The sequence below is a fragment of the Pristiophorus japonicus genome, chromosome X (genome assembly GCF_044704955.1).
Source record: "Pristiophorus japonicus isolate sPriJap1 chromosome X, sPriJap1.hap1, whole genome shotgun sequence".
Classification (NCBI taxonomy): domain Eukaryota; kingdom Metazoa; phylum Chordata; class Chondrichthyes; family Pristiophoridae; genus Pristiophorus; species Pristiophorus japonicus.
This window is the reverse complement of record NC_092010.1, coordinates 11,336,517-11,363,631: the sequence shown is the minus strand read 5'-3', so window position 1 is coordinate 11,363,631 and position 27,115 is coordinate 11,336,517. Positions and strand designations below refer to the sequence as shown.

Genomic DNA, 27,115 nt, shown 5'->3' with positions numbered 1-27,115 from the left:
ATACCACCCCTCACTGTGACACTGCTATACCACCCCCCACTGACACTGATATACCAGTCCTCACTGTGACACTGGTATACCAGTCCTCACTGTGACACTGATATACCACCCCTCACTGTGACACTGATATTCCAGTCCTCACTGTGACACTGATATACCACCCCTCACTGTGACACTGATATACCACCCCTCACTGTGACACTGATGTTCCAGTCCTCACTGTGACACTGATATACCAGGACTCACTGTGACACTCATATATCACCTCTCACTGTGACACTGATGTGCAACCCCACTGTGACACTGATATACAACCCCTCACTGTGACACTGATATACCACCCCTCACTGTGACACTGCTATTCCACCCCTCACTGTTACACTGATAAAACAGTCTTTACTGTTACACTAATATACCACCCCTCACTGTGACACTGATATTCCACACCTCACGATGACACTGATATACCATCCCTCACTGTGACACTGATATAGCACCCTTCACTGAGACGCTGATATACCACCCTTCACTGTGACACTGATATACCACCTCTCAGTGTGACACTGATATACCATCCCTCACTGTGACACTGATATACCACCCCTCACTGTAACACTGATATACCACCCCTCACTGTGACACTGATATTCCACATCTCACGATGACACTGATATACCATCCCTCACTGTGACACTGATATACCACCCTTCACTGTGACACTGATATACCACCTCTCAGTGTGACACTGATATACCATCCCTCACTGTGACACTGATATACCATCCCTCACTGTGACACTGATATAGCACCCTTCACTGAGACGCTGATATATCACCCTTCACTGAGACGCTGATATACCACCCTTCACTGTGACACTGATATACCACCTCTCAGTGTGACACTGATATACCATCCCTCACTGTGACACTGATATACCACCCCTCACTGTAACACTGATATACCATCCCTCACTGTGACACTGATATAGCACCCTTCACTGAGACGCTGATATATCACCCTTCACTGAGACGCTGATATACCATCCCTCACTGTGACACAGATATAGCAGCCCTCGCTGTGACACTGATATACCATTCCGCACTGTGACACTGATATACCACCCCTAATTGTGACACTGATATACCGCCCCACACTGTGACACTGATATACCAGTCCTCACTGTTACACTGCTATACCAGGACTCACTGTGACACTGATATACCACCCCTCACTGTAACACTGATATACAACCCCTCACTGTGACTCTGATGTTACAGTCCTCACTGTGACACTGACGTACCACCCCTCACTGTGACACTGATATAACACACCTCACTGTGACACTAATATACCAACCCTCACTGTGACACTGATATACCACCCCTCATTGTGACTCTGATATAACCGTCCTCACTGTAACACTGATATACCACCCCTGACTGTGACACTGATATACCACCCCTCACTGTGACACTAATATACCACCCCTCACTATGAAACTGATATACCAGGACTCACTGTGACACTGATATATCACCTCTCACTGTGACATTGATATGCAACCCCACTGTGACACTGATATACAACCCCTCACTGTGACACTGATATACCACCCCTCACTGTGACACTGCTATACCACCCCTCACTGACACTGATATACCAGTCCTCACTGTGACACTGATATACCACCTCTCACTGTGACACTGATATACCACCCCTCACTGTGATACTGAGATACCACACCTCACCGCGACACTGATATTCCACACCTCACGATGACACTGATATACCATCCCTCACTGTGACACTGATAAAACAGTCTTTACTGTTACACTAATATACCACAACTCGCTGTGACACTGCTATACCACCCCTCACTGTGAGACTGATATACCAGGACTCACTGTGACACTGATATACCCCTCTCACTGTGACACTGATGTACCACCCATCACTGTGACACTGATATACCAGTCGTCACTGTTACACTGATCGACCAGGAGTCACTGTGACACTGATATACCACCCCTCACTGTGACACTGATATACCACCCCACACTGTGACACTGATGTACCAGGCCTCGCTGTGACACTGATATACCACACCTCACTGTGACACTGATATTCCACACCTCACGATGACACTGATATACCATCCCTCACTGTGACACTGATATACCATCCCTCACTGTGACACAGATATACCACGCCACACTGTGATGCTGATATACCATCCCTCACTGTGACACTGATATACCACCTCTCAGTGTGACATTGATACACCACACCTCACTGTGATACTGATATACAACCGCTCACTGTGACACTGATACACCACCTCTCACTGTGACACTGATATACCACACCTCGCTGTGACACTGAGATATCAACTCTCACTGTGACACTGATATATCAACTCTCACTGTGACACTGATATACCACACCTCACTGTGACACTGATATACCACCCCTCACTGTGACACTGATATACCACCCCTCACTGTGACACTGATATACCACCCCTCACTGTGACACTGATATACCAGTCCTCACTGTGACACTGATATATCACCTCTCACTGTGACACTGATATGCAACCCCACTGTGACACTGATATACCACCCCTCACTGTGACACTGATATACCACCCCTCACTGTGACACTGCTATACCACCCCTCACTGACACTGATATACCAGTCCTCACTGTGACACTGATATATCACCCCTCACTGTGACACTGATATGCAACCCCTCACTGTGACACTGATATACCACCCCTCACTGTGACACTGATATACCACCCCTCACTGTGACACTGATATACCACCCCTCACTGTGACACTGATATACCAGTCCTCACTGTGACACTGATATATCACCTCTCACTGTGACACTGATATGCAACCCCACTGTGACACTGATATACCACCCCTCACTGTGATACTGATATACCACCCCTCACTGTGACACTGCTATACCACCCCTCACTGACACTGATATACCAGTCCTCACTGTGACACTGATATACCACCCCTCACTGTGATACTGATTTCCCACGCCGCTCTGTGATACTGATTACCACACCTCACCGTGACACTGATATTCCACACCTCACGATGACACTGATATACCATCCCTCACTGTGACACTGATAAAACAGTCTTTACTGTTCCACTAATATACCACCCCTCACTGTGACACTGCTATACCACCCCTCACTGTGAGACTGATATACCAGGACTCACTGTGACACTGATATACCCCTCTCACTGTGACACTGATGTACCACCCATCACTGTGACACTGATATACCAGTCCTCACTGTTACACTGATCGACCAGGAGTCACTGTGACACTGATATACCACCCCTCACTGTGACACTGATATACCACCCCACACTGTGACACTGATGTACCAGGCCTCGCTGTGACACTGATATACCACCCGTCACTGCGCCACTGATGCACCAGGCCTCGCTGTGACACTGATATACCAGCCATCACTGTGACACTGATACACCAATCCTCACTGTGAAACTGATATACCGGTCTTCACTGTGATACTGATATACCGGTCCTCACTGTGACACTGAAATCTCATCCCTCACTGTGACTCTGATGTTCCAGTCCTCACTGTGACACTAATATACCAACCCTCACTGTGACACTGATATACCACCCCTCATTGTGACTCTGATATAACAGTCCTCACTGTGACATTGATATACCACCCCTCACTGTGACACTGATATACCACCCCTCACTGTGACACTGATATACCAGGACTCACTGTGACACTGATATATCACCTCTCACTGTGACACTGATATGCAACCCCTCACTGTGACACTGATATACCACCCCTCACTCTGACACTGCTATACCACCCCTCACTGACACTGATATACCAGTCCTCACTGTGACACTGATATACCAGTCCTCACTGTGACACTGATATATCACCTCTCACTGTGACACTGATATGCAACCCCACTGTGACACTGATATACCACCCCTCACTGTGACACTGATATACCACCCCTCACTGTGACACTGCTATACCACCCCTCACTGACACTGATATACCAGTCCTCACTGTGACACTGATATATCACCCCTCACTGTGACACTGATATGCAACCCCTCACTGTGACACTGATATACCACCCCTCACTGTGACACTGATATACCACCCCTCACTGTGACACTGATATACCACCCCTCACTGTGACACTGATATACCAGTCCTCACTGTGACACTGATATATCACCTCTCACTGTGACACTGATATGCAACCCCACTGTGACACTGATATACCACCCCTCACTGTGACACTGATATACCACCCCTCACTGTGACACTGCTATACCACCCCTCACTGACACTGATATACCAGTCCTCACTGTGACACTGATATACCACCCCTCACTGTGATACTGATTTCCCACGCCGCTCTGTGATACTGATTACCACACCTCACCGTGACACTGATATTCCACACCTCACGATGACACTGATATACCATCCCTCACTGTGACACTGATAAAACAGTCTTTACTGTTCCACTAATATACCACCCCTCACTGTGACACTGCTATACCACCCCTCACTGTGAGACTGATATACCAGGACTCACTGTGACACTGATATACCCCTCTCACTGTGACACTGATGTACCACCCATCACTGTGACACTGATATACCAGTCCTCACTGTTACACTGATCGACCAGGAGTCACTGTGACACTGATATACCACCCCTCACTGTGACACTGATATACCACCCCACACTGTGACACTGATGTACCAGGCCTCGCTGTGACACTGATATACCACCCGTCACTGCGCCACTGATGCACCAGGCCTCGCTGTGACACTGATATACCAGCCATCACTGTGACACTGATACACCAATCCTCACTGTGAAACTGATATACCGGTCTTCACTGTGATACTGATATACCGGTCCTCACTGTGACACTGAAATCTCATCCCTCACTGTGACTCTGATGTTCCAGTCCTCACTGTGACACTAATATACCAACCCTCACTGTGACACTGATATACCACCCCTCATTGTGACTCTGATATAACAGTCCTCACTGTGACATTGATATACCACCCCTCACTGTGACACTGATATACCACCCCTCACTGTGACACTGATATACCAGGACTCACTGTGACACTGATATATCACCTCTCACTGTGACACTGATATGCAACCCCTCACTGTGACACTGATATACCACCCCTCACTCTGACACTGCTATACCACCCCTCACTGACACTGATATACCAGTCCTCACTGTGACACTGATATACCAGTCCTCACTGTGACACTGATATATCACCTCTCACTGTGACACCGATATGCAACCCCACTGTGACACTGATATACCACCCCTCACTGTGACACTGATATACCACCCCTCACTGTGACACTGCTATACCACCCCTCACTGACACTGATATACCAGTCCTCACTGTGACACTGATATATCACCCCTCACTGTGACACTGATATGCAACCCCTCACTGTGACACTGATATACCACCCCTCACTGTGACACTGATATACCACCCCTCACTGTGACACTGATATACCACCCCTCACTGTGACACTGATATACCAGTCCTCACTGTGACACTGATATAACACCCCTCATTGTGACACTGATATACCACCTCTCACTGTGACACTGATATACCACACCTCGCTGTGACACTGATATACCACCTCTCACTGTGACACTGATATACGACACCTCACTGTGACACTGATGTACCACCCATCACTGTGACACTGATATACCAGTCCTCACTGTTACACTGATATACCAGGACTCACTGTGACACTGATATACCACCCCTCACTGTGACACTAATATACCAGGACTCACCGTGACACTGATATATCACCTCTCACTGTGACACTGATATGCAACCCCACTGTCACACTGATTTTCAACCCCTCACTGTGACACTGATATACCACCCCTCACTGTGACACTGCTATACCACCCTTCACTGACACTGATATACCAGTCCTCACTGTGACACTGATATACCACCCCTCACTGTGATACTGATTTCCCACGCCGCACTGTGATACTGATACACCACACCTCACCGTGACACTGATATTCCACACCTCACGATGACACTGATATACCATCCCTCACTGTGACACTGATAAAACAGTCTTTACTGTTACACTAATATACCACCCCTCACTGTGACACTGCAATACCACCCCTCACTGGGAGACTGATATACCAGGACTCACTGTGACACGGATATACCCGTCTCACTGTGACACTGATGTACCACCCATCACTGTGACACTGATATACCAGTCCTCACTGTTACACTGATCGACCAGGAGTCACTGTGACACTGATATACCACCCCTCACTGTGACACTGATATACCACCCCTCACTGTGACACTGATATACCACCCCACACTGTGACACTGATGTACCAGGCCTCGCTGTGACACTGATATACCACCCCTCACTGCGCCACTGATGCACCAGGCCTCGCTGTGACACTGATATACCACCCCTCACTGTGACACTGATATACCAATCCTCACTGTGACACTGATATATCGGTCCTCACTGTGATAGTGATATACCACCCCTCACTGTGACACTGATATACCAGGACTCACTGTGACACTGATATACCAGCCCTCACTGTGACACTGATATTCCACCCCTCACTGTGACACTGATATACCATCCCTCACTGTGACTCTGATGTTCCAGTCCTCACTGTGACACTGATATACCAGGACTCACTGTGACACTCATATATCACCTCTCACTGTGACACTGATATGCAACCCCACTGTGACACTGATATACAACCCCTCACTGTGACACTGATATACCACCCCTCACTGTGACACTGCTATTCCACCCCTCACTGTTACACTGATAAAACAGTCTTTACTGTTACACTAATATACCACCCCTCACTGTGACACTGATATTCCACACCTCACGATGACACTGATATACCATCCCTCACTGTGACACTGATATACCACCCTTCACTGTGACACTGATATACCACCTCTCAGTGTGACACTGATATACCATCCCTCACTGTGACACTGATATACCATCCCTCACTGTGACACTGATATAGCACCCTTCACTGAGACGCTGATATATCACCCTTCACTGAGACGCTGATATACCACCCTTCACTGTGACACTGATATACCACCTCTCAGTGTGACACTGATATACCATCCCTCACTGTGACACTGATATACCACCCCTCACTGTAACACTGATATACCATCCCTCACTGTGACACTGATATAGCACCCTTCACTGAGACGCTGATATATCACCCTTCACTGAGACGCTGATATACCATCCCTCACTGTGACACAGATATAGCAGCCCTCGCTGTGACACTGATATACCATTCCGCACTGTGACACTGATATACCAGTCCTCACTGTGACACTGATATACCAGGACTCACTGTGACACTGATATACCAGGACTCACTGTGACACTGATATACCACCCCTCACTGTAACACTGATATACAACCCCTCACTGTGACTCTGATGTTACAGTCCTCACTGTGACACTGACGTACCACCCCTCACTGTGACACTGATATAACACACCTCACTGTGACACTAATATACCAACCCTCACTGTGACACTGATATACCACCCCTCATTGTGACTCTGATATAACCGTCCTCACTGTAACACTGATATACCACCCCTGACTGTGACACTGATATACCACCCCTCACTGTGACACTAATATACCACCCCTCACTGTGACACTGATATACCAGGACTCACTGTGACACTGATATATCACCTCTCACTGTGACATTGATATGCAACCCCACTGTGACACTGATATACAACCCCTCACTGTGACACTGATATACCACCCCTCACTGTGACACTGCTATACCACCCCTCACTGACACTGATATACCAGTCCTCACTGTGACACTGATATACCACCTCTCACTGTGACACTGATATACCACCCCTCACTGTGATACTGAGATACCACACCTCACCGCGACACTGATATTCCACACCTCACGATGACACTGATATACCATCCCTCACTGTGACACTGATAAAACAGTCTTTACTGTTACACTAATATACCACAACTCGCTGTGACACTGCTATACCACCCCTCACTGTGAGACTGATATATCAGGACTCACTGTGACACTGATATACCCCTCTCACTGTGACACTGATGTACCACCCATCACTGTGACACTGATATACCAGTCGTCACTGTTACACTGATCGACCAGGAGTCACTGTGACACTGATATACCACCCCTCACTGTGACACTGATATACCACCCCACACTGTGACACTGATGTACCAGGCCTCGCTGTGACACTGATATACCACACCTCACTGTGACACTGATATTCCACACCTCACGATGACACTGATATACCATCCCTCACTGTGACACTGATATACCATCCCTCACTGTGACACAGATATACCACGCCACACTGTGATGCTGATATACCATCCCTCACTGTGACACTGATATACCACCTCTCAGTGTGACATTGATACACCACACCTCACTGTGATACTGATATACAACCGCTCACTGTGACACTGATACACCACCTCTCACTGTGACACTGATATACCACACCTCGCTGTGACACTGAAATACCACCTCTCACTGTGACACTGATATATCAACTCTCACTGTGACACTGAAATACCACCTCTCACTGTGACACTGATATATCAACTCTCACTGTGACACTGATATATCAACTCAAACTGTGACACTGATATACCACACCTCACTGTGACACTGATTTACCATCCATCACTCTGACACTAATATACCACCCCTCACTGTGACACTGATATACCACCCCTCACTGTGACACTGATATACCACCCCTCACTGTGACACTGATATACCACCCCTAACTGTGACACTGATATACCAGTCCTCACTGTGACACTGATATACCACCCCTCACTGTGACACTGATATACCACCCCTCACTGTGACACTGCTATACCACCCCTCACTGACACTGATATACCAGTCCTCACCGTGACACTGATATTCCACACCTCACGATGACACTGATATACCATCCCTCACTGTGACACTGATAAAACAGTCTTTACTGTTCCACTAATATACCACCCCTCACTGTGACACTGCTATGCCACCCCTCACTGTGACACTGAAATACCACCCCTCACTGTGACACTGATATACCACCCCTCACTGTGACACTAATATACCAGGACTCACCGTGACACTGATATATCACCTCTCACTGTGACACTGATATGCAACCCCACTGTCACACTGATTTTCAACCCCTCACTGTGACACTGATATACCACCCCTCACTGTGACACTGATATACCAGGACTCACTGTGACACTGATATACCAGCCCTCACTGTGACACTGATATTCCACCCCTCACTGTGACACTGATATACCATCCCTCACTGTGACTCTGATGTTCCAGTCCTCACTGTGACACTGATATACCAGGACTCACTGTTACACTGATAAAACAGTCTTTACTGTTACACTAATATACCACCCCTCACTGTGACACTGATATTCCACACCTCACGATGACACTGATATACCATCCCTCACTGTGACACTGATATACCACCCCTCACTGTGACACTGATATACCACCCCTCACTGTGACACTGATATATCACCTCTCACTGTGACACTGATGTGCAACCCCACTGTGACACTGATATACCACCCCTCACTGTGACACTGATATGCAACCCCACTGTGACACTGATATACCACCCCTCACTGTGACACTGATATACCACCCCTCACTGTGACACTGCTATACCACCCCCCACTGACACTGATATACCAGTCCTCACTGTGACACTGGTATACCAGTCCTCACTGTGACACTGATATACCACCCCTCACTGTGACACTGATATACCACCCCTCACTGTGACACTGATATTCCAGTCCTCACTGTGACACTGATATACCACCCCTCACTGTGACACTGATATACCACCCCTCACTGTGACACTGATGTTCCAGTCCTCACTGTGACACTGATATACCAGGACTCACTGTGACACTCATATATCACCTCTCACTGTGACACTGATATGCAACCCCACTGTGACACTGATATACAACCCCTCACTGTGACACTGATATACCACCCCTCACTGTGACACTGCTATTCCACCCCTCACTGTTACACTGATAAAACAGTCTTTACTGTTACACTAATATACCACCCCTCACTGTGACACTGATATTCCACACCTCACGATGACACTGATATACCATCCCTCACTGTGACACTGATATAGCACCCTTCACTGAGACGCTGATATACCACCCTTCACTGTGACACTGATATACCACCTCTCAGTGTGACACTGATATACCATCCCTCACTGTGACACTGATATACCACCCCTCACTGTAACACTGATATAGCATCCCTCACTGTGACACTGATATAGCACCCTTCACTGAGACGCTGATATATCACCCTTCACTGAGACGCTGATATACCACCCTTCACTGTGACACTGATATACCACCTCTCAGTGTGACACTGATATACCATCCCTCACTGTGACACTGATATACCACCCCTCACTGTAACACTGATATACCATCCCTCACTGTGACACTGATATAGCACCCTTCACTGAGACGCTGATATGCCACCCTTCACTGTGACACTGATATATCACCCTTCACTGAGATGCTGATATACCATCCCTCACTGTGACACTGATATACCACCCCTCACTGTAACACTGATATACCATCCCTCACTGTGACACTGATATAGCACCCTTCACTGAGACGCTGATATATCACCCTTCACTGAGACGCTGATATACCACCCTTCACTGTGACACTGATATACCACCTCTCAGTGTGACACTGATATACCATTCCGCACTGTGACACTGATATACCACCCCTAATTGTGACACTGATATACCGCCCCACACTGTGACACTGATATACCAGTCCTCACTGTTACACTGATATACCAGGACTCACTGTGACACTGATATACCACCCCTCACTGTAACACTGATATACAACCCCTCACTGTGACTCTGATGTTACAGTCCTCACTGTGACACTGACGTACCACCCCTCACTGTGACACTGATATAACACACCTCACTGTGACACTAATATACCAACCCTCACTGTGACACTGATATACCACCCCTCATTGTGACTCTGATATAACCGTCCTCACTGTAACACTGATATACCACCCCTGACTGTGACACTGATATACCACCCCTCACTGTGACACTAATATACCACCCCTCACTATGACACTGATATACCAGGACTCACTGTGACACTGATATATCACCTCTCACTGTGACATTGATATGCAACCCCACTGTGACACTGATATACAACCCCTCACTGTGACACTGATATACCACCCCTCACTGTGACACTGCTATACCACCCCTCACTGACACTGATATACCAGTCCTCACTGTGACACTGATATACCACCTCTCACTGTGACACTGATATACCACCCCTCACTGTGATACTGAGATACCACACCTCACCGCGACACTGATATTCCACACCTCACGATGACACTGATATACCATCCCTCACTGTGACACTGATAAAACAGTCTTTACTGTTACACTAATATACCACAACTCGCTGTGACACTGCTATACCACCCCTCACTGTGAGACTGATATACCAGGACTCACTGTGACACTGATATACCCCTCTCACTGTGACACTGATGTACCACCCATCACTGTGACACTGATATACCAGTCGTCACTGTTACACTGATCGACCAGGAGTCACTGTGACACTGATATACCACCCCTCACTGTGACACTGATATACCACCCCAGACTGTGACACTGATGTACCAGGCCTCGCTGTGACACTGATATACCACACCTCACTGTGACACTGATATTCCACACCTCACGATGACACTGATATACCATCCCTCACTGTGACACTGATATACCATCCCTCACTGTGACACAGATATACCACGCCACACTGTGATGCTGATATACCATCCCTCACTGTGACACTGATATACCACCTCTCAGTGTGACATTGATACACCACACCTCACTGTGATACTGATATACAACCGCTCACTGTGACACTGATACACCACCTCTCACTGTGACACTGATATACCACACCTCGCTGTGACACTGAGATATCAACTCTCACTGTGACACTGATATATCAACTCTCACTGTGACACTGATATACCACACCTCACTGTGACACTGATATACCACCCCTCACTGTGACACTGATATACCACCCCTCACTGTGACACTGATATACCACCCCTCACTGTGACACTGATATACCAGTCCTCACTGTGACACTGATATATCACCTCTCACTGTGACACTGATATGCAACCCCACTGTGACACTGATATACCACCCCTCACTGTGACACTGATATACCACCCCTCACTGTGACACTGCTATACCACCCCTCACTGACACTGATATACCAGTCCTCACTGTGACACTGATATATCACCCCTCACTGTGACACTGATATGCAACCCCTCACTGTGACACTGATATACCACCCCTCACTGTGACACTGATATACCACCCCTCACTGTGACACTGATATACCACCCCTCACTGTGACACTGATATACCAGTCCTCACTGTGACACTGATATATCACCTCTCACTGTGACACTGATATGCAACCCCACTGTGACACTGATATACCACCCCTCACTGTGATACTGATATACCACCCCTCACTGTGACACTGCTATACCACCCCTCACTGACACTGATATACCAGTCCTCACTGTGACACTGATATACCACCCCTCACTGTGATACTGATTTCCCACGCCGCTCTGTGATACTGATTACCACACCTCACCGTGACACTGATATTCCACACCTCACGATGACACTGATATACCATCCCTCACTGTGACACTGATAAAACAGTCTTTACTGTTCCACTAATATACCACCCCTCACTGTGACACTGCTATACCACCCCTCACTGTGAGACTGATATACCAGGACTCACTGTGACACTGATATACCCCTCTCACTGTGACACTGATGTACCACCCATCACTGTGACACTGATATACCAGTCCTCACTGTTACACTGATCGACCAGGAGTCACTGTGACACTGATATACCACCCCTCACTGTGACACTGATATACCACCCCACACTGTGACACTGATGTACCAGGCCTCGCTGTGACACTGATATACCACCCGTCACTGCGCCACTGATGCACCAGGCCTCGCTGTGACACTGATATACCAGCCATCACTGTGACACTGATACACCAATCCTCACTGTGAAACTGATATACCGGTCTTCACTGTGATACTGATATACCGGTCCTCACTGTGACACTGAAATCTCATCCCTCACTGTGACTCTGATGTTCCAGTCCTCACTGTGACACTAATATACCAACCCTCACTGTGACACTGATATACCACCCCTCATTGTGACTCTGATATAACAGTCCTCACTGTGACATTGATATACCACCCCTCACTGTGACACTGATATACCAACCCTCACTGTGACACTGATATACCAGGACTCACTGTGACACTGATATATCACCTCTCACTGTGACACTGATATGCAACCCCTCACTGTGACACTGATATACCACCCCTCACTCTGACACTGCTATACCACCCCTCACTGACACTGATATACCAGTCCTCACTGTGACACTGATATACCAGTCCTCACTGTGACACTGATATATCACCTCTCACTGTGACACTGATATGCAACCCCACTGTGACACTGATATACCACCCCTCACTGTGACACTGATATACCACCCCTCACTGTGACACTGCTATACCACCCCTCACTGACACTGATATACCAGTCCTCACTGTGACACTGATATATCACCCCTCACTGTGACACTGATATGCAACCCCTCACTGTGACACTGATATACCACCCCTCACTGTGACACTGATATACCACCCCTCACTGTGACACTGATATACCACCCCTCACTGTGACACTGATATACCAGTCCTCACTGTGACACTGATATATCACCTCTCACTGTGACACTGATATGCAACCCCACTGTGACACTGATATACCACCCCTCACTGTGACACTGATATACCACCCCTCACTGTGACACTGCTATACCACCCCTCACTGACACTGATATACCAGTCCTCACTGTGACACTGATATACCACCCCTCACTGTGATACTGATTTCCCACGCCGCTCTGTGATACTGATTACCACACCTCACCGTGACACTGATATTCCACACCTCACGATGACACTGATATACCATCCCTCACTGTGACACTGATAAAACAGTCTTTACTGTTCCACTAATATACCACCCCTCACTGTGACACTGCTATACCACCCCTCACTGTGAGACTGATATACCAGGACTCACTGTGACACTGATATACCCCTCTCACTGTGACACTGATGTACCACCCATCACTGTGACACTGATATACCAGTCCTCACTGTTACACTGATCGACCAGGAGTCACTGTGACACTGATATACCACCCCTCACTGTGACACTGATATACCACCCCACACTGTGACACTGATGTACCAGGCCTCGCTGTGACACTGATATACCACCCGTCACTGCGCCACTGATGCACCAGGCCTCGCTGTGACACTGATATACCAGCCATCACTGTGACACTGATACACCAATCCTCACTGTGAAACTGATATACCGGTCTTCACTGTGATACTGATATACCGGTCCTCACTGTGACACTGAAATCTCATCCCTCACTGTGACTCTGATGTTCCAGTCCTCACTGTGACACTAATATACCAACCCTCACTGTGACACTGATATACCACCCCTCACTGTGACACTGATATACCACCCCTCACTGTGACACTGATATACCACCCCTCACTGTGACACTGATATGCCACCCCACACTGTGACACTGATGTACCAGGCCTCGCTGTGACACTGATATACCACCCGTCACTGCGCCACTGATGCACCAGGCCTCGCTGTGACACTGATATACCAGCCATCACTGTGACACTGATATACCAATCCTCACTGTGAAACTGATATACCGGTCTTCACTGTGATACTGATATACCACCCCTCACTGTGATACTGATTTCCCACGCCGCTCTGTGATACTGATTACCACACCTCACCGTGACACTGATATTCCACACCTCACGATGACACTGATATACCATCCCTCACTGTGACACTGATAAAACAGTCTTTACTGTTCCACTAATATACCACCCCTCACTGTGACACTGCTATACCACCCCTCACTGTGAGACTGATATACCAGGACTCACTGTGACACTGATATACCCCTCTCACTGTGACACTGATGTACCACCCATCACTGTGACACTGATATACCAGTCCTCACTGTTACACTGATCGACCAGGAGTCACTGTGACACTGATATACCACCCCTCACTGTGACACTGATATACCACCCCACACTGTGACACTGATGTACCAGGCCTCGCTGTGACACTGATATACCACCCGTCACTGCGCCACTGATGCACCAGGCCTCGCTGTGACACTGATATACCAGCCATCACTGTGACACTGATATACCAATCCTCACTGTGAAACTGATATACCGGTCTTCACTGTGATACTGATATACCGGTCCTCACTGTGACACTGAAATCCCATCCCTCACTGTGACTCTGATGTTCCAGTCCTCACTGTGACACTAATATACCAACCCTCACTGTGACACTGATATACCACCCCTCATTGTGACTCTGATATAACAGTCCTCACTGTGACATTGATATACCACCCCTCACTGTGACACTGATATACCACCCCTCACTGTGACACTGATATACCAGGACTCACTGTGACACTGATATATCACCTCTCACTGTGACACTGATATGCAACCCCTCACTGTGACACTGATATACCACCCCTCACTCTGACACTGCTATACCACCCCTCACTGACACTGATATACCAGTCCTCACTGTGACACTGATATACCAGTCCTCACTGTTACACTGATAAAACAGTCTTTACTGTTACACTAATATACCACCCCTCACTGTGACACTGATATTCCACACCTCACGATGACACTGATATACCATCCCTCACTGTGACACTGATATTGCACCCTTCACTGAGACGCTGATATACCATCCCTCACTGTGACACAGATATAGCAGCCCTCACTGTGACACTGATATACCATTCCTCACTGTGACACTGATATACCACCCCTCACTGTGACACTGATATAGCACCCTTCACTGTGACACTGATATACCACCTCTCAGTGTGACACTGATATACCACACCTCACTGTGACACTGATATTCCACACCTCTCGATGACACTGATATACCATCCCTCACTGTGACACTGATATACCATCCCTCACTGTGACACTGATATACCACGCCACACTGTGATGCTGATATACCATCCCTCACTGTGACACTGATATACCACACCTCGCTGTGACACTGATATACCACCTCTCACTGTGACACTGATATACCACACCTTGCTAAAACACTGATATACCACACCTCATTGTGACACTGATATACGACACCTCACTGTGACACTGATTTACCATCCCTCACTGTGACACTGCTATACCACCCCTCACTATGACACTGATATACCAGTCCTCACTGTGACACTGATATATCACCTCTCACTGTGACACTGATATACCAGGACTCACTGTGACACTGATATATCACCTCTCACTGTGACACTGATATGCAACCCCTCACTGTGACACTGATATACCACCCCTCACTCTGACACTGCAATACCACCCCTCACTGACACTGATATACCAGTCCTCACTGTGACACTGATATACCAGTCCTCACTGTTACACTGATAAAACAGTCTTTACTGTTACACTAATATACCACCCCTCACTGTGACACTGATATTCCACACCTCACGATGACACTGATATACCATCCCTCACTGTGACACTGATATTGCACCCTTCACTGAGACGCTGATATACCATCCCTCACTGTGACACAGATATAGCAGCCCTCACTGTGACACTGATATACCATTCCTCACTGTGACACTGATATACCACCCCTCACTGTGACACTGATATAGCACCCTTCACTGTGACACTGATATACCACCTCTCAGTGTGACACTGATATACCACACCTCACTGTGACACTGATATTCCACACCTCTCGATGACACTGATATACCATCCCTCACTGTGACACTGATATACCATCCCTCACTGTGACACTGATATACCACGCCACACTGTGATGCTGATATACCATCCCTCACTGTGACACTGATATACCACACCTCGCTGTGACACTGATATACCACCTCTCACTGTGACACTGATATACCACACCTTGCTAAAACACTGATATACCACACCTCATTGTGACACTGATATACGACACCTCACTGTGACACTGATTTACCATCCCTCACTGTGACACTGCTATACCACCCCTCACTATGACACTGATATACCAGTCCTCACTGTGACACTGATATATCACCTCTCACTGTGACACTGATATGCAACCCCACTGTGACACTGATATACAACCCCTCACTGTGACACTGATATACCATCCCTCACTGTGACACTGCTATACCACCCCTCACTGACACTGATATACCAGTCCTCACTGTGACACTGATATACCACCCCTCACTGTGATACTGATTTCCCACGCCGCACTGTGATACTGATATACCACACCTCACCGTGACACTGATATTCCACACCTCACGATGACACTGATATACCATCCCTCACTGTGACACTGATAAAACAGTCTTTACTGTTACACTAATATACCACCCCTCACTGTGACACTGCTCTACCACCCCTCACTGTGAGACTGATATACCAGGACTCACTGTGACACTGATATACCCCTCTCACTGTGACACTGATGTACCACCCATCACTGTGACACTGATATACCAGTCCTCACTGTTACACTGATCGACCAGGAGTCACTGTGACACTGGTATACCACCCCTCACTGTGACACTGATATACCACCCCACACTGTGACACTGATGTACCAGGCCTCGCTGTGACACTGATATACCACCCCTCACTGCACCACTGATGCACCAGGCCTCGCTGTGACACTGATATACCACCCCACACTGTGACACTGATATACCAATCCTCACTGTGACACTGATATACCGGTCCTCATTGTGATACTGAAATACCGGTCCTCACTGTGATACTGATATACCACCACTCACTGTGACACTGATATACCAGGACTCACTGTGACACTGATATACCAGCCCTCACTGTGACACTGATATTCCACCCCTCACTGTGACACTCATATACCAACCCTCACTGTGACACTGATATACCACCCCTCATTGTGACTCTGATATAACAGTCCTCACTGTGACACTGATATACCACCCCTCACTGTGACACCGTGCCTGTGCCCGCTCTTTGGTAGAGTTCTCCAATTAGTTCCACTCCCTGCTCTTGTCCCATAGCCATGTCATTTTTTCCCTTTCAAGTATTTATCCAATTCTCTTTTGAATGTTACTATTGGATCTGCTCCCACCCCGCTTTCAGGCAGCACATTCCCGGTCACAACTCGCTGCATAATAAAATGTTCCCTCATGTCGACTTACGTTCTTTTGCCAATCACTTTCAATCTGTGTCCCTCTGGTTACCAACCTTTCTGCCATTGGAAATAGTTTCTCCTTATTTACTCGATCAAAACCCTTCCTCATCTTCAACACCTCTATCACATCTCCTCTTAACCTTCCCTGCTCTAAGGAGAACAGCTCCAGCTTCTTCAGTCTCCCCACATAACTGAAGTCCCTCATCCCAGGTACCATTCTAGTAAATCTCCTCTGCAGCCTCTCCAAGGCCTCGACATCCTCCCTAAACTGTGGTGACCAGAATTGGACACAATACTCCAGCTGGGACCTAACCAGTGTTTTATAAAGGTTCAGCATCACTGCCTTGCTTTTGTCCTCTATTTCACCTACACTTTAAGATGTCAGGGCCTTCACTCCAACAATGTAATATTGCAGTCCAATCAAAGTGACACCCTTAATATGTCAGCCTCTCAGTGGGCCACTGCAATATGCCCAGATTCTCACTGTGATACTTAATGCACTGGGCACTTCTCAGTGACAATGTAGTGTACCAATTTCCCTCTGTGATAATGTGATACATCACTGTGACAATGGAATAGACAGGAACAGACATTGCAGTATACAGGGATTCTCATTGTGGAATTGTAACATACCACCTCCTTAATGTGACTCTAATTGGCCAGGAAACTCAGTCTGTTGTACAAATATACTATGCTCTCAGTGTGACAGTGTAATGTACTTGGCTCTCATTGTTTCACTAATATACTGGTCTCCTTGCTGTGTTCGTTTAATATACCAGGCCATGGAGTCTATAACATACCGACCCCTCACTTTTACACTGTACCATACCAAGCCCTTCACTGAGACACTGTAATATACTGGGGAACTTTAACAACTTGCTATGATACTAATGTGTTTGGCCCTCAATGTGACACAAATATTCCAAGGTTCCTCCTGCAACACTGTTAGGTGCTGTGGCCCTATAAAATGCATGAAATACTCACTGTGACGTTACTGGTTGCTCAGTGTGACACTGTGATATGCCGGGACAATTGAAGAGTTACAATTGGCTTCAGTGCCCCTGGGTTAGTAATTGGAAAAATCAGCCAGGGTTCCTGGCCATGACCTGCTGGAAAGCCCATGAATGTGGGCTTCAGGTCAGGACTGGATTGGACTCTGCTGCAGTGGCCCATGTGATTGAATAGTTTGTCAGCATTCACTGTCCAGGCTCACTCATGAAGGTTGCTGCTCCAGCAAAGTATTGAAAGGCACACACTGCCTTTGGAACTGCACTCCAGCAAGAGTTTGCATCTCCAGAAAGGGGCGGAGGGGATGAATTACTATTTTATCTGCTTCAGAGTTGGGCTGCTTTCCCAGCCATTTACCTGGATTAAAACACTCCCAAGAGAAGTAAACTTGGAGCAGAAATTTGCAGCTCAAGTTAAAAGCTATTTTAGATCACAAGATCTTGTACATTGCAAAAAGCCGTGCATTAGAAGATTCTTTCTTTGATTTCACAGGTGAGAAGCCATTCCACTGTGATGAATGTGACATGAGGTTTATTCAGAAATACCACATGGAACGACACAAACGGACTCACAGTGGGGAGAAACCATACCAGTGTGAATACTGCCTACAGGTATTGTATTACAGGAGCAGCATTAATACTGACTACATGCTCCTGTATTAGAGGAACAGTGTTAATACTGATTACCAGTTACTGTATTACAGGAGCAATGTGGATATTGCCGACAGGAACTGTATTATAGCAGCAGTATTAATATTCACTACGTTACTCTTACAGCAGCAGAGTTAATACTCACTACAAGTTACTATTATAGAAGCAGCATTAATATTCACTACAAATTACGATTACAGCAGCAGCATTAATACTCACTATGTTACTATTACAGCAGCAGCATTAATACTCACTACATTACTATTACAGCAGCAGTATTAATACTCACTACATTACTATTACAGCAACAGTATTAATACTCACTACAAGTTACTATTACAGCAGCATTATTAATACTCACTAGTTACTATTATAGCAGCAGTATTAATACTCACTACAAGTTACTATTACAGCAGCAGTATTAATACTCACTACATTACTATTACAGCAACAGCATTAATATTCACTACAAGTTACTATTACAGCAGCATTATTAATACTCACTACGTTACTATTACAGCAGCAGTATTAATACTCACTACAAGTTACTATTACAGCAGCAGTATTAATACTCACTACGTTACTATTACAGCAGCAGTATTAATACGCACTATGATACTATTACAGCAGCAGCATTAATACTCACTACGTTACTATTACAGCAGCAGTATTAATACTCACTACAAGTTATTATTACAGCAGTTACTATTACCGTATTAGTGTGAGCTTGACTCAGTTGGTCATGCTCTCACCTGTGTCAGACGGTTATGCGTTCAAGCTGCATTTCTTGACCTAAGCTCATAAACGAGGCTGCCACTCCAGTGCAGTATGGAGGGAGTGTTGCATTGTCAGAGGTGCCGTTTTTCTGATAAGACACTAAATGCATGCCCTCTCAAGTGAACATGAAAGAAACCGTGGAGCTGTTTGATGAAGGGCATTGGCAGTTCTCGGGCTTTCCTGGTAATCATTCCTCGTTCAACCAGCCCCACCACAAGCAGATTCATTGCTCAATTGGTCGAACTAGGCTGCCGTATTTATCAACACAACAGTTATTGAACTTCAATAGTAATTCATGGAATGGAAAGCGCTTGGCATGTCCTGAGACATGATACGGCGCTATATAAATAGAGGTTCTGTCATAATTACAGCTACAATGTAAGTAATGGCACTATTTGTTACAGGAGCAATGTGAACACTACCTAGAGGCTACAACAACAAGTCCAAATAATGCCTACAGTATTAGTTGAGCAGTATGAATACTGCCTCTAGGTACTGCCTTAGAGGATCAGTGTGTGTACTACCCCTCAGTACTGCCTTAGAGGATCAGTGTGTGTACTGCCCCCAGGTACTGCCTTAGAGGATCAGTGTGTGCACTGTCCCTCAGTACTGCCTCAGAGGATCAGTGTGTGTACTGCCCCCAGGTACTGCCTTAGAGGATCAGTGTGTGTACTACCCCTCAGTACTGCCTTAGAGGATCAGTGTGTGTACTGCCCCTCGGCACTGCCTAAGAGGATCAGTGTGTGTACTGCCCCTCAGTATGCCTTAGAGGATCAGTGTGTGTACTGCCCCTCAGTACTGCCTTAGAGGATCAGTGTGTGTAGTACCCCTCAGTACTGCCTTAGAGGATCAGTGTGTGCACTGCCCCCAGGTACTGCCTTAGAGGATCAGTGTGTGTACTACCCCTCAGTACTGCCTCAGAGGATCAGTGTGTGTACTGCCCCTCAGTACTGCCTTAGAGGATCAGTGTGTGTACTGCCCCTCAGTACTGCCTTCGAGGATCAGTGTGTTTACTGCCCCCAGGTGCTGCCTCAGAGGATCAATGTGTGTACTGCCCCTCAGTACTGCCTTAGAGGATCAGTGTGTTTACTGCCCCCAGGTGCTGCCTCAGAGGATCAGTGTGTGTACCGCCCCCAGGTACTGCCTTCGAGGATCAGTGTGTGTACTGCCCCCAGGTACTGACTTAGAGGATCAGTGTGTGTACTGCCCCCAGGTACTGCCTGAGAGGATCAGTGTGTGTACTGCCCCTCAGTACTGCCTTCGAGGATCAGTGTGTGTACTGCCCCTCAGTACTGGCTTCGAGGATCAGTGTGTGTACTGCCCCCAGGTACTGCCTTAGAGGATCAGTGTGTGTACTGCCCCCAGGTACTGACTTAGCGGATCAGTGTGTGTACTGCCCCCAGGTACTGCCTGAGAGGATCAGTGTGTGTACTGCCCCCAGGTACTGCCTTAGAGGATCAGTGTGTGCACTGTCCCTCAGTACTGCCTTAGAAGATCAGTGTGTGTACTGCCCCCAGGTACTGCCTTAGAGGATCAGTGTGTGTCCTGCCCCCAGGTACTGCCTTAGAGGATCAGTGTGTGTACTGCCCCCAGGTACTGCCTTCGAGGATCAGTGTGTGCACTGCCCCTCAGGACTGCCTAAGAAGATCAGTGTGTGTACTGCCCCCAGGTACTGCCTTAGAGGATCAGTGTGACTACTGCCCCTCAGTACTGCCTCAGAGGATCAGTGTGAGTACTGCCCCTCAGTACTGCCTTAGAGGATCAGTGTGTGTACTGCCCCCAGGTAATGACTTATAGGATCAGTGTGTGTACTGCCCCCAGGTACTGACTTAGCGGATCAGTGTGTGTACTGCCCCCAGGTACTGCCTTAGAGGATCAGTGTGTGTACTGCCCCCAGGTACTGCCTTAGAGGATCAGTGTGTGCACTGCCCCTCAGTACTGCCTCAGAGGATCAGTGTGTGTACTGCCCCTCAGTACTGCCTTAGAGGATCAGTGTGTGTCCTGCCCCCAGGTACTGCCTTAGAGGATCAGTGTGTGTACTGCCCCCAGGTACTGCCTTCGAGGATCAGTGTGTGCACTGCCCCTCAGGACTGCCTAAGAAGATCAGTGTGTGTACTGCCCCCAGGTACTGCCTTAGAGGATCAGTGTGACTACTGCCCCTCAGTACTGCCTCAGAGGATCAGTGTGTGTACTGCCCCTCAGTACTGCCTTAGAGGATCAGTGTGTGTACTGCCCCCAGGTAATGACTTATAGGATCAGTGTGTGTACTGCCCCTCAGTACTGCCTTGGAGGATCAGTGTGTGTACTGCCCCCAGGTACTGCCTTAGAGGATCAGTGTGTGTACTGCCCCCAGGTACTGCCTTCGTGGATCAGTGTGTGTACTGTTTTCAGGTACTGCCTTAGAGGATCAGTGTGTGTACTGCTCCCAGGTACTGCCTTAGAGGATCAGTGTGTGTACTGCCCCTCAGTACTGCCTTAGAGGATCAGTGTGTGTACTGCCCCCAGGTACTGCCTTAGAGGATCAGTGTGTCTACTGCCCCCAGGTACTGCCTTAGAGGATCAGTGTGTGTACTGCCCCTCAGTAGTGCCTTAGAGGATCAGTGTGTGTACTGCCCCTCAGTACTGACTCAGAGGATCAGTGTGTAGACTGCCCCCAGGTACTGCCTTAGAGGATCAGTGTGTGTACTGTCCCTCGGTACTGCCTTCGAGGATCAGTGTGTGTACTGCCCCCAGGTACTGCCTTAGAGGATCAGTGTGTCTACTGCCCCCAGGTACTGCCTTAGAGGATCAGTGTGTGTACTGCCCCTCAGTACTGCCTCAAAGGATCAGTGTGTGTACTGCCCCCAGGTACTGCCTTAGAGGATCAGTGTGTGTACTGCCCCCAGGTACTGCCTTCGTGGATCAGTGTGTGTACTGCCCCTCAGTACTGCCTTAGAGGATCAGTGTGTGTACTGCCCCTCAGTACTGCCTTCGAGGATCAGTGTGTGTACTGCCCCCAGGTACTGCTTTAGAGGATCAGTGTGTGTACTGCCCCTCAGTACTGCCTTAGAGGATCAGTGTGTGCACTGCCCCCAGGTACTGCCTTCGAGGATCAGTGTGTGTACTGCCCCCAGGTACTGCCTTTGAGGATCAGTGTGTGTACTGCCCCCAGGTACAGCCTTAGAGGATCAGTGTGTGTACTGCCCCTCAGTACTGCCTTAGAGGATCAGTGTGTGTACTGCCCCCAGGTAACGACTGAGAGGATCAGTGTGTGTACTGCCCCTCAGTACTGCCTTAGAGGATCAGAGTGTGTACTGCCCCTCAGTACTGCCTTCGAGGATCAGTGTGTGTACTGCCCCTCAGTACTGCCTTCGAGGATCAGTGTGTGTCCTGCCCCCAGGTACTGCTTGAGAGGATCGGTGTGTGAACAGCCCCTCAGTACTGCCTTACAGGATCGGTGTGTGTACTGCCCCTCAGTACTGCCTCAGAGGATCAGTATGTGCACTGCCCCTCGGTACTGCCTTACAGCATCAGTGTGTGTACTGCCCCCAGGTACTGCCTTAGAGGATTAGTGTGTTTACTACCCCTCGGTACTGCCTTTGAGGATCAGTGTGTGTACCGCCCCTCAGTACTGCCTTTGAGGATCAGTGTGTGTACTGCCCCTCAGTACAGCCTTAGAGGATCAGTGTGTGTACTGCCCCCAGGTACTGCCTTCGAGGATCAGTGTGTGTACTGCCCCCAGGTACTGCCTTCGAGGATCAGTGTGTGCACTGCCCCCAGGTACTGCCTGAAAGAATCAGTGTGTGTACTGCCCCTCAGTACTGCCTTCGAGGATCAGTGTGTGTACTGCCCCCAGGTACTGCCTTCGAGGATCAGTGTGTGCACTGCCCCCAGGTACTGCCTGAAAGAATCAGAATGTGTACTGCCCCTCAGTACTGCCTTCGAGGATCAGTGTGTGTACTGCCCCCAGGTACTGCCTTCGAGGATCAGTGTGTGCACTGCCCCCAGGTACTGCCTGAAAGAATCAGTGTGTGTACTGCCCCTCAGTACTGCCTTCGAGGATCAGTGTGTGTACTGCCCCCAGGTACTGCCTTCGAGGATCAGTGTGTGCACTGCCCCCAGGTACTGCCTGAAAGAATCAGTGTGTGTACTGCCCCCAGGTACTGCCTTCGACGATCAGTGTGTGTACTGCCCCCAGGTACTGCCTGAGAGGATCAGTGTGTGTACTGCCCCCAGGTACTGCTTTAGAGGATCAGTGTGTGTACTGCCCCCAGGTACTGCCTGAGAGGATCAGTGTGTGTACTGCCCCCAGGTACTGCTTTAGAGGATCAGTGTGTGTACTGCCCCCAGGTACTGCTTTAGAGGATCAGTGTGTGTACTGCCCCTCAGTACTGCCTTAGAGGATCAGTGTGTGTACTGCCCTCAGGTACTGCCTTAGAGGATCAGTGTGTGTACTGCCCCCAGGTACTGCCTTAGAGGATCAGTGTGTGTACTGCCCCTCAGTACTGATTAGAGGATCAGTGCGTGTACTGCCCCCAGATAATGACTTGGAGGATCAGTGTGTGTACTGCCCCTCAGTACTGCTTAAGAGAATCAGAGTGTGTACTGCCCCTCAGTACTGCCTTAGAGGATCAGTGTGTGTACTGCCCCCAGGTACTGCCTTAGAGGATCAGTGTGTGTACTGCCCCCAGGTACTGCCTTAGAGGATCAGTGTGTGTACTGCCCCCAGGTACTGCTTTAGAGGATCAGTGTGTGTACTGCCCCCAGGTACTGCTTTAGAGGATCAGTGTGTGTACTGCCCCCAGGTACTGCCTTAGAGGATCAGTGTGTGTACTGCCCCCAGGTACTGCCTTAGAGGATCAGTGTGTGTACTGCCCCCAGGTACTGCCTGAGAGGATCAGTGTGTGTACTGCTCCCAGGTACTGCCTTAGAGGATCAGTGTGTGTACTGCCCCCAGGTACTGACTTGGAGGATCAGTGTGTGTACTGCCCCCAGGTACTGCCTGAGAGGATCAGAATGTGTACTGCCCCTCAGTACTGCCTTAGAGGATCAGTGTGTGTACTGCCCCTCAGTACTGCCTTAGAGGATCAGTGTGTGTACTGCCCCTCAGTACTGCCTGAGAGGATCAGTGTGTGTACTGCCCCTCAGGACTGCTTTAGAGGATCAGTGTGTGTACTGCCCCTCATTACTGCCTCAGAGGATCAGTGTGTGTACTGCCCCTCAGTACTGCCTTCGAGGATCAGTGTGTGTACTGCCCCTCAGTACTGCCTCAGAGGATCAGTGTGTGTACTGCCCCTCAGTACTGCCTTCGAGAATCAGTGTGTGTACTGCCCCTCAGTACTGCCTTAGAGGATCAGTGTGTGTACTGCCCCCAGGTACTGCCTTAGAGGATCAGTGTGTGTACTGCCCCCAGGTACTGCCTTAGAGGATCAGTGTGTGTACTGCCCCCAGGTACTGCCTCAGAGGATCAGTGTGTGTACTGCCCCTCAGTACTGCCTTAGCGGATCAGTTTGTGTACTGCCCCCAGGTACTGCCTTAGAGGATCAGTGTGTGTACTGCCCCCAAGTACTGCCTTCGAGGATCAGTGTGTGTACTGCCCCTCAGTACTGCCTTAGAGGATCAGTGTGTGTACTGCCCCCAGGTACTGCCTTAGAGGATCAGTGTGTGTACTGCCCCTCGGTACTGCCTTAGAGGATCAGTGTGTGTACTGCCCCTCAGTACTGACTTAGAGAATCAGTGTGTGTACTGCTCCCAGGTAATGACTGAGAGGATCAGTGTGTGTACTGCCCTCAGGTACTGTCTTAGAGGATCAGTGTGTGTACTGCCGCTCAGTACTGCCTTAGAGGATCAGTGTGTGTACTGCCCCCAGGTACTGCCTTAGAGGATCAGTGTGTGTACTGCCCCTCAGTCC

General features: G+C 48.3%; 1 protein-coding gene across 1 annotated transcript in view; it reads left to right on the top strand.

Annotated features, from left to right (window-relative positions):
• The window catches only part of LOC139240862 (zinc finger protein 148-like), a 1,532,788-nt gene that overhangs the window by 1,360,313 nt on the left and 145,360 nt on the right, over positions 1-27,115 (top strand). Inside the window, exon 6 of the mRNA XM_070869355.1 lies at positions 20,291-20,409. Coding sequence (XP_070725456.1) covers positions 20,291-20,409 — 119 coding nt within the window. The remainder of the gene's footprint in view (positions 1-20,290; positions 20,410-27,115) is intronic.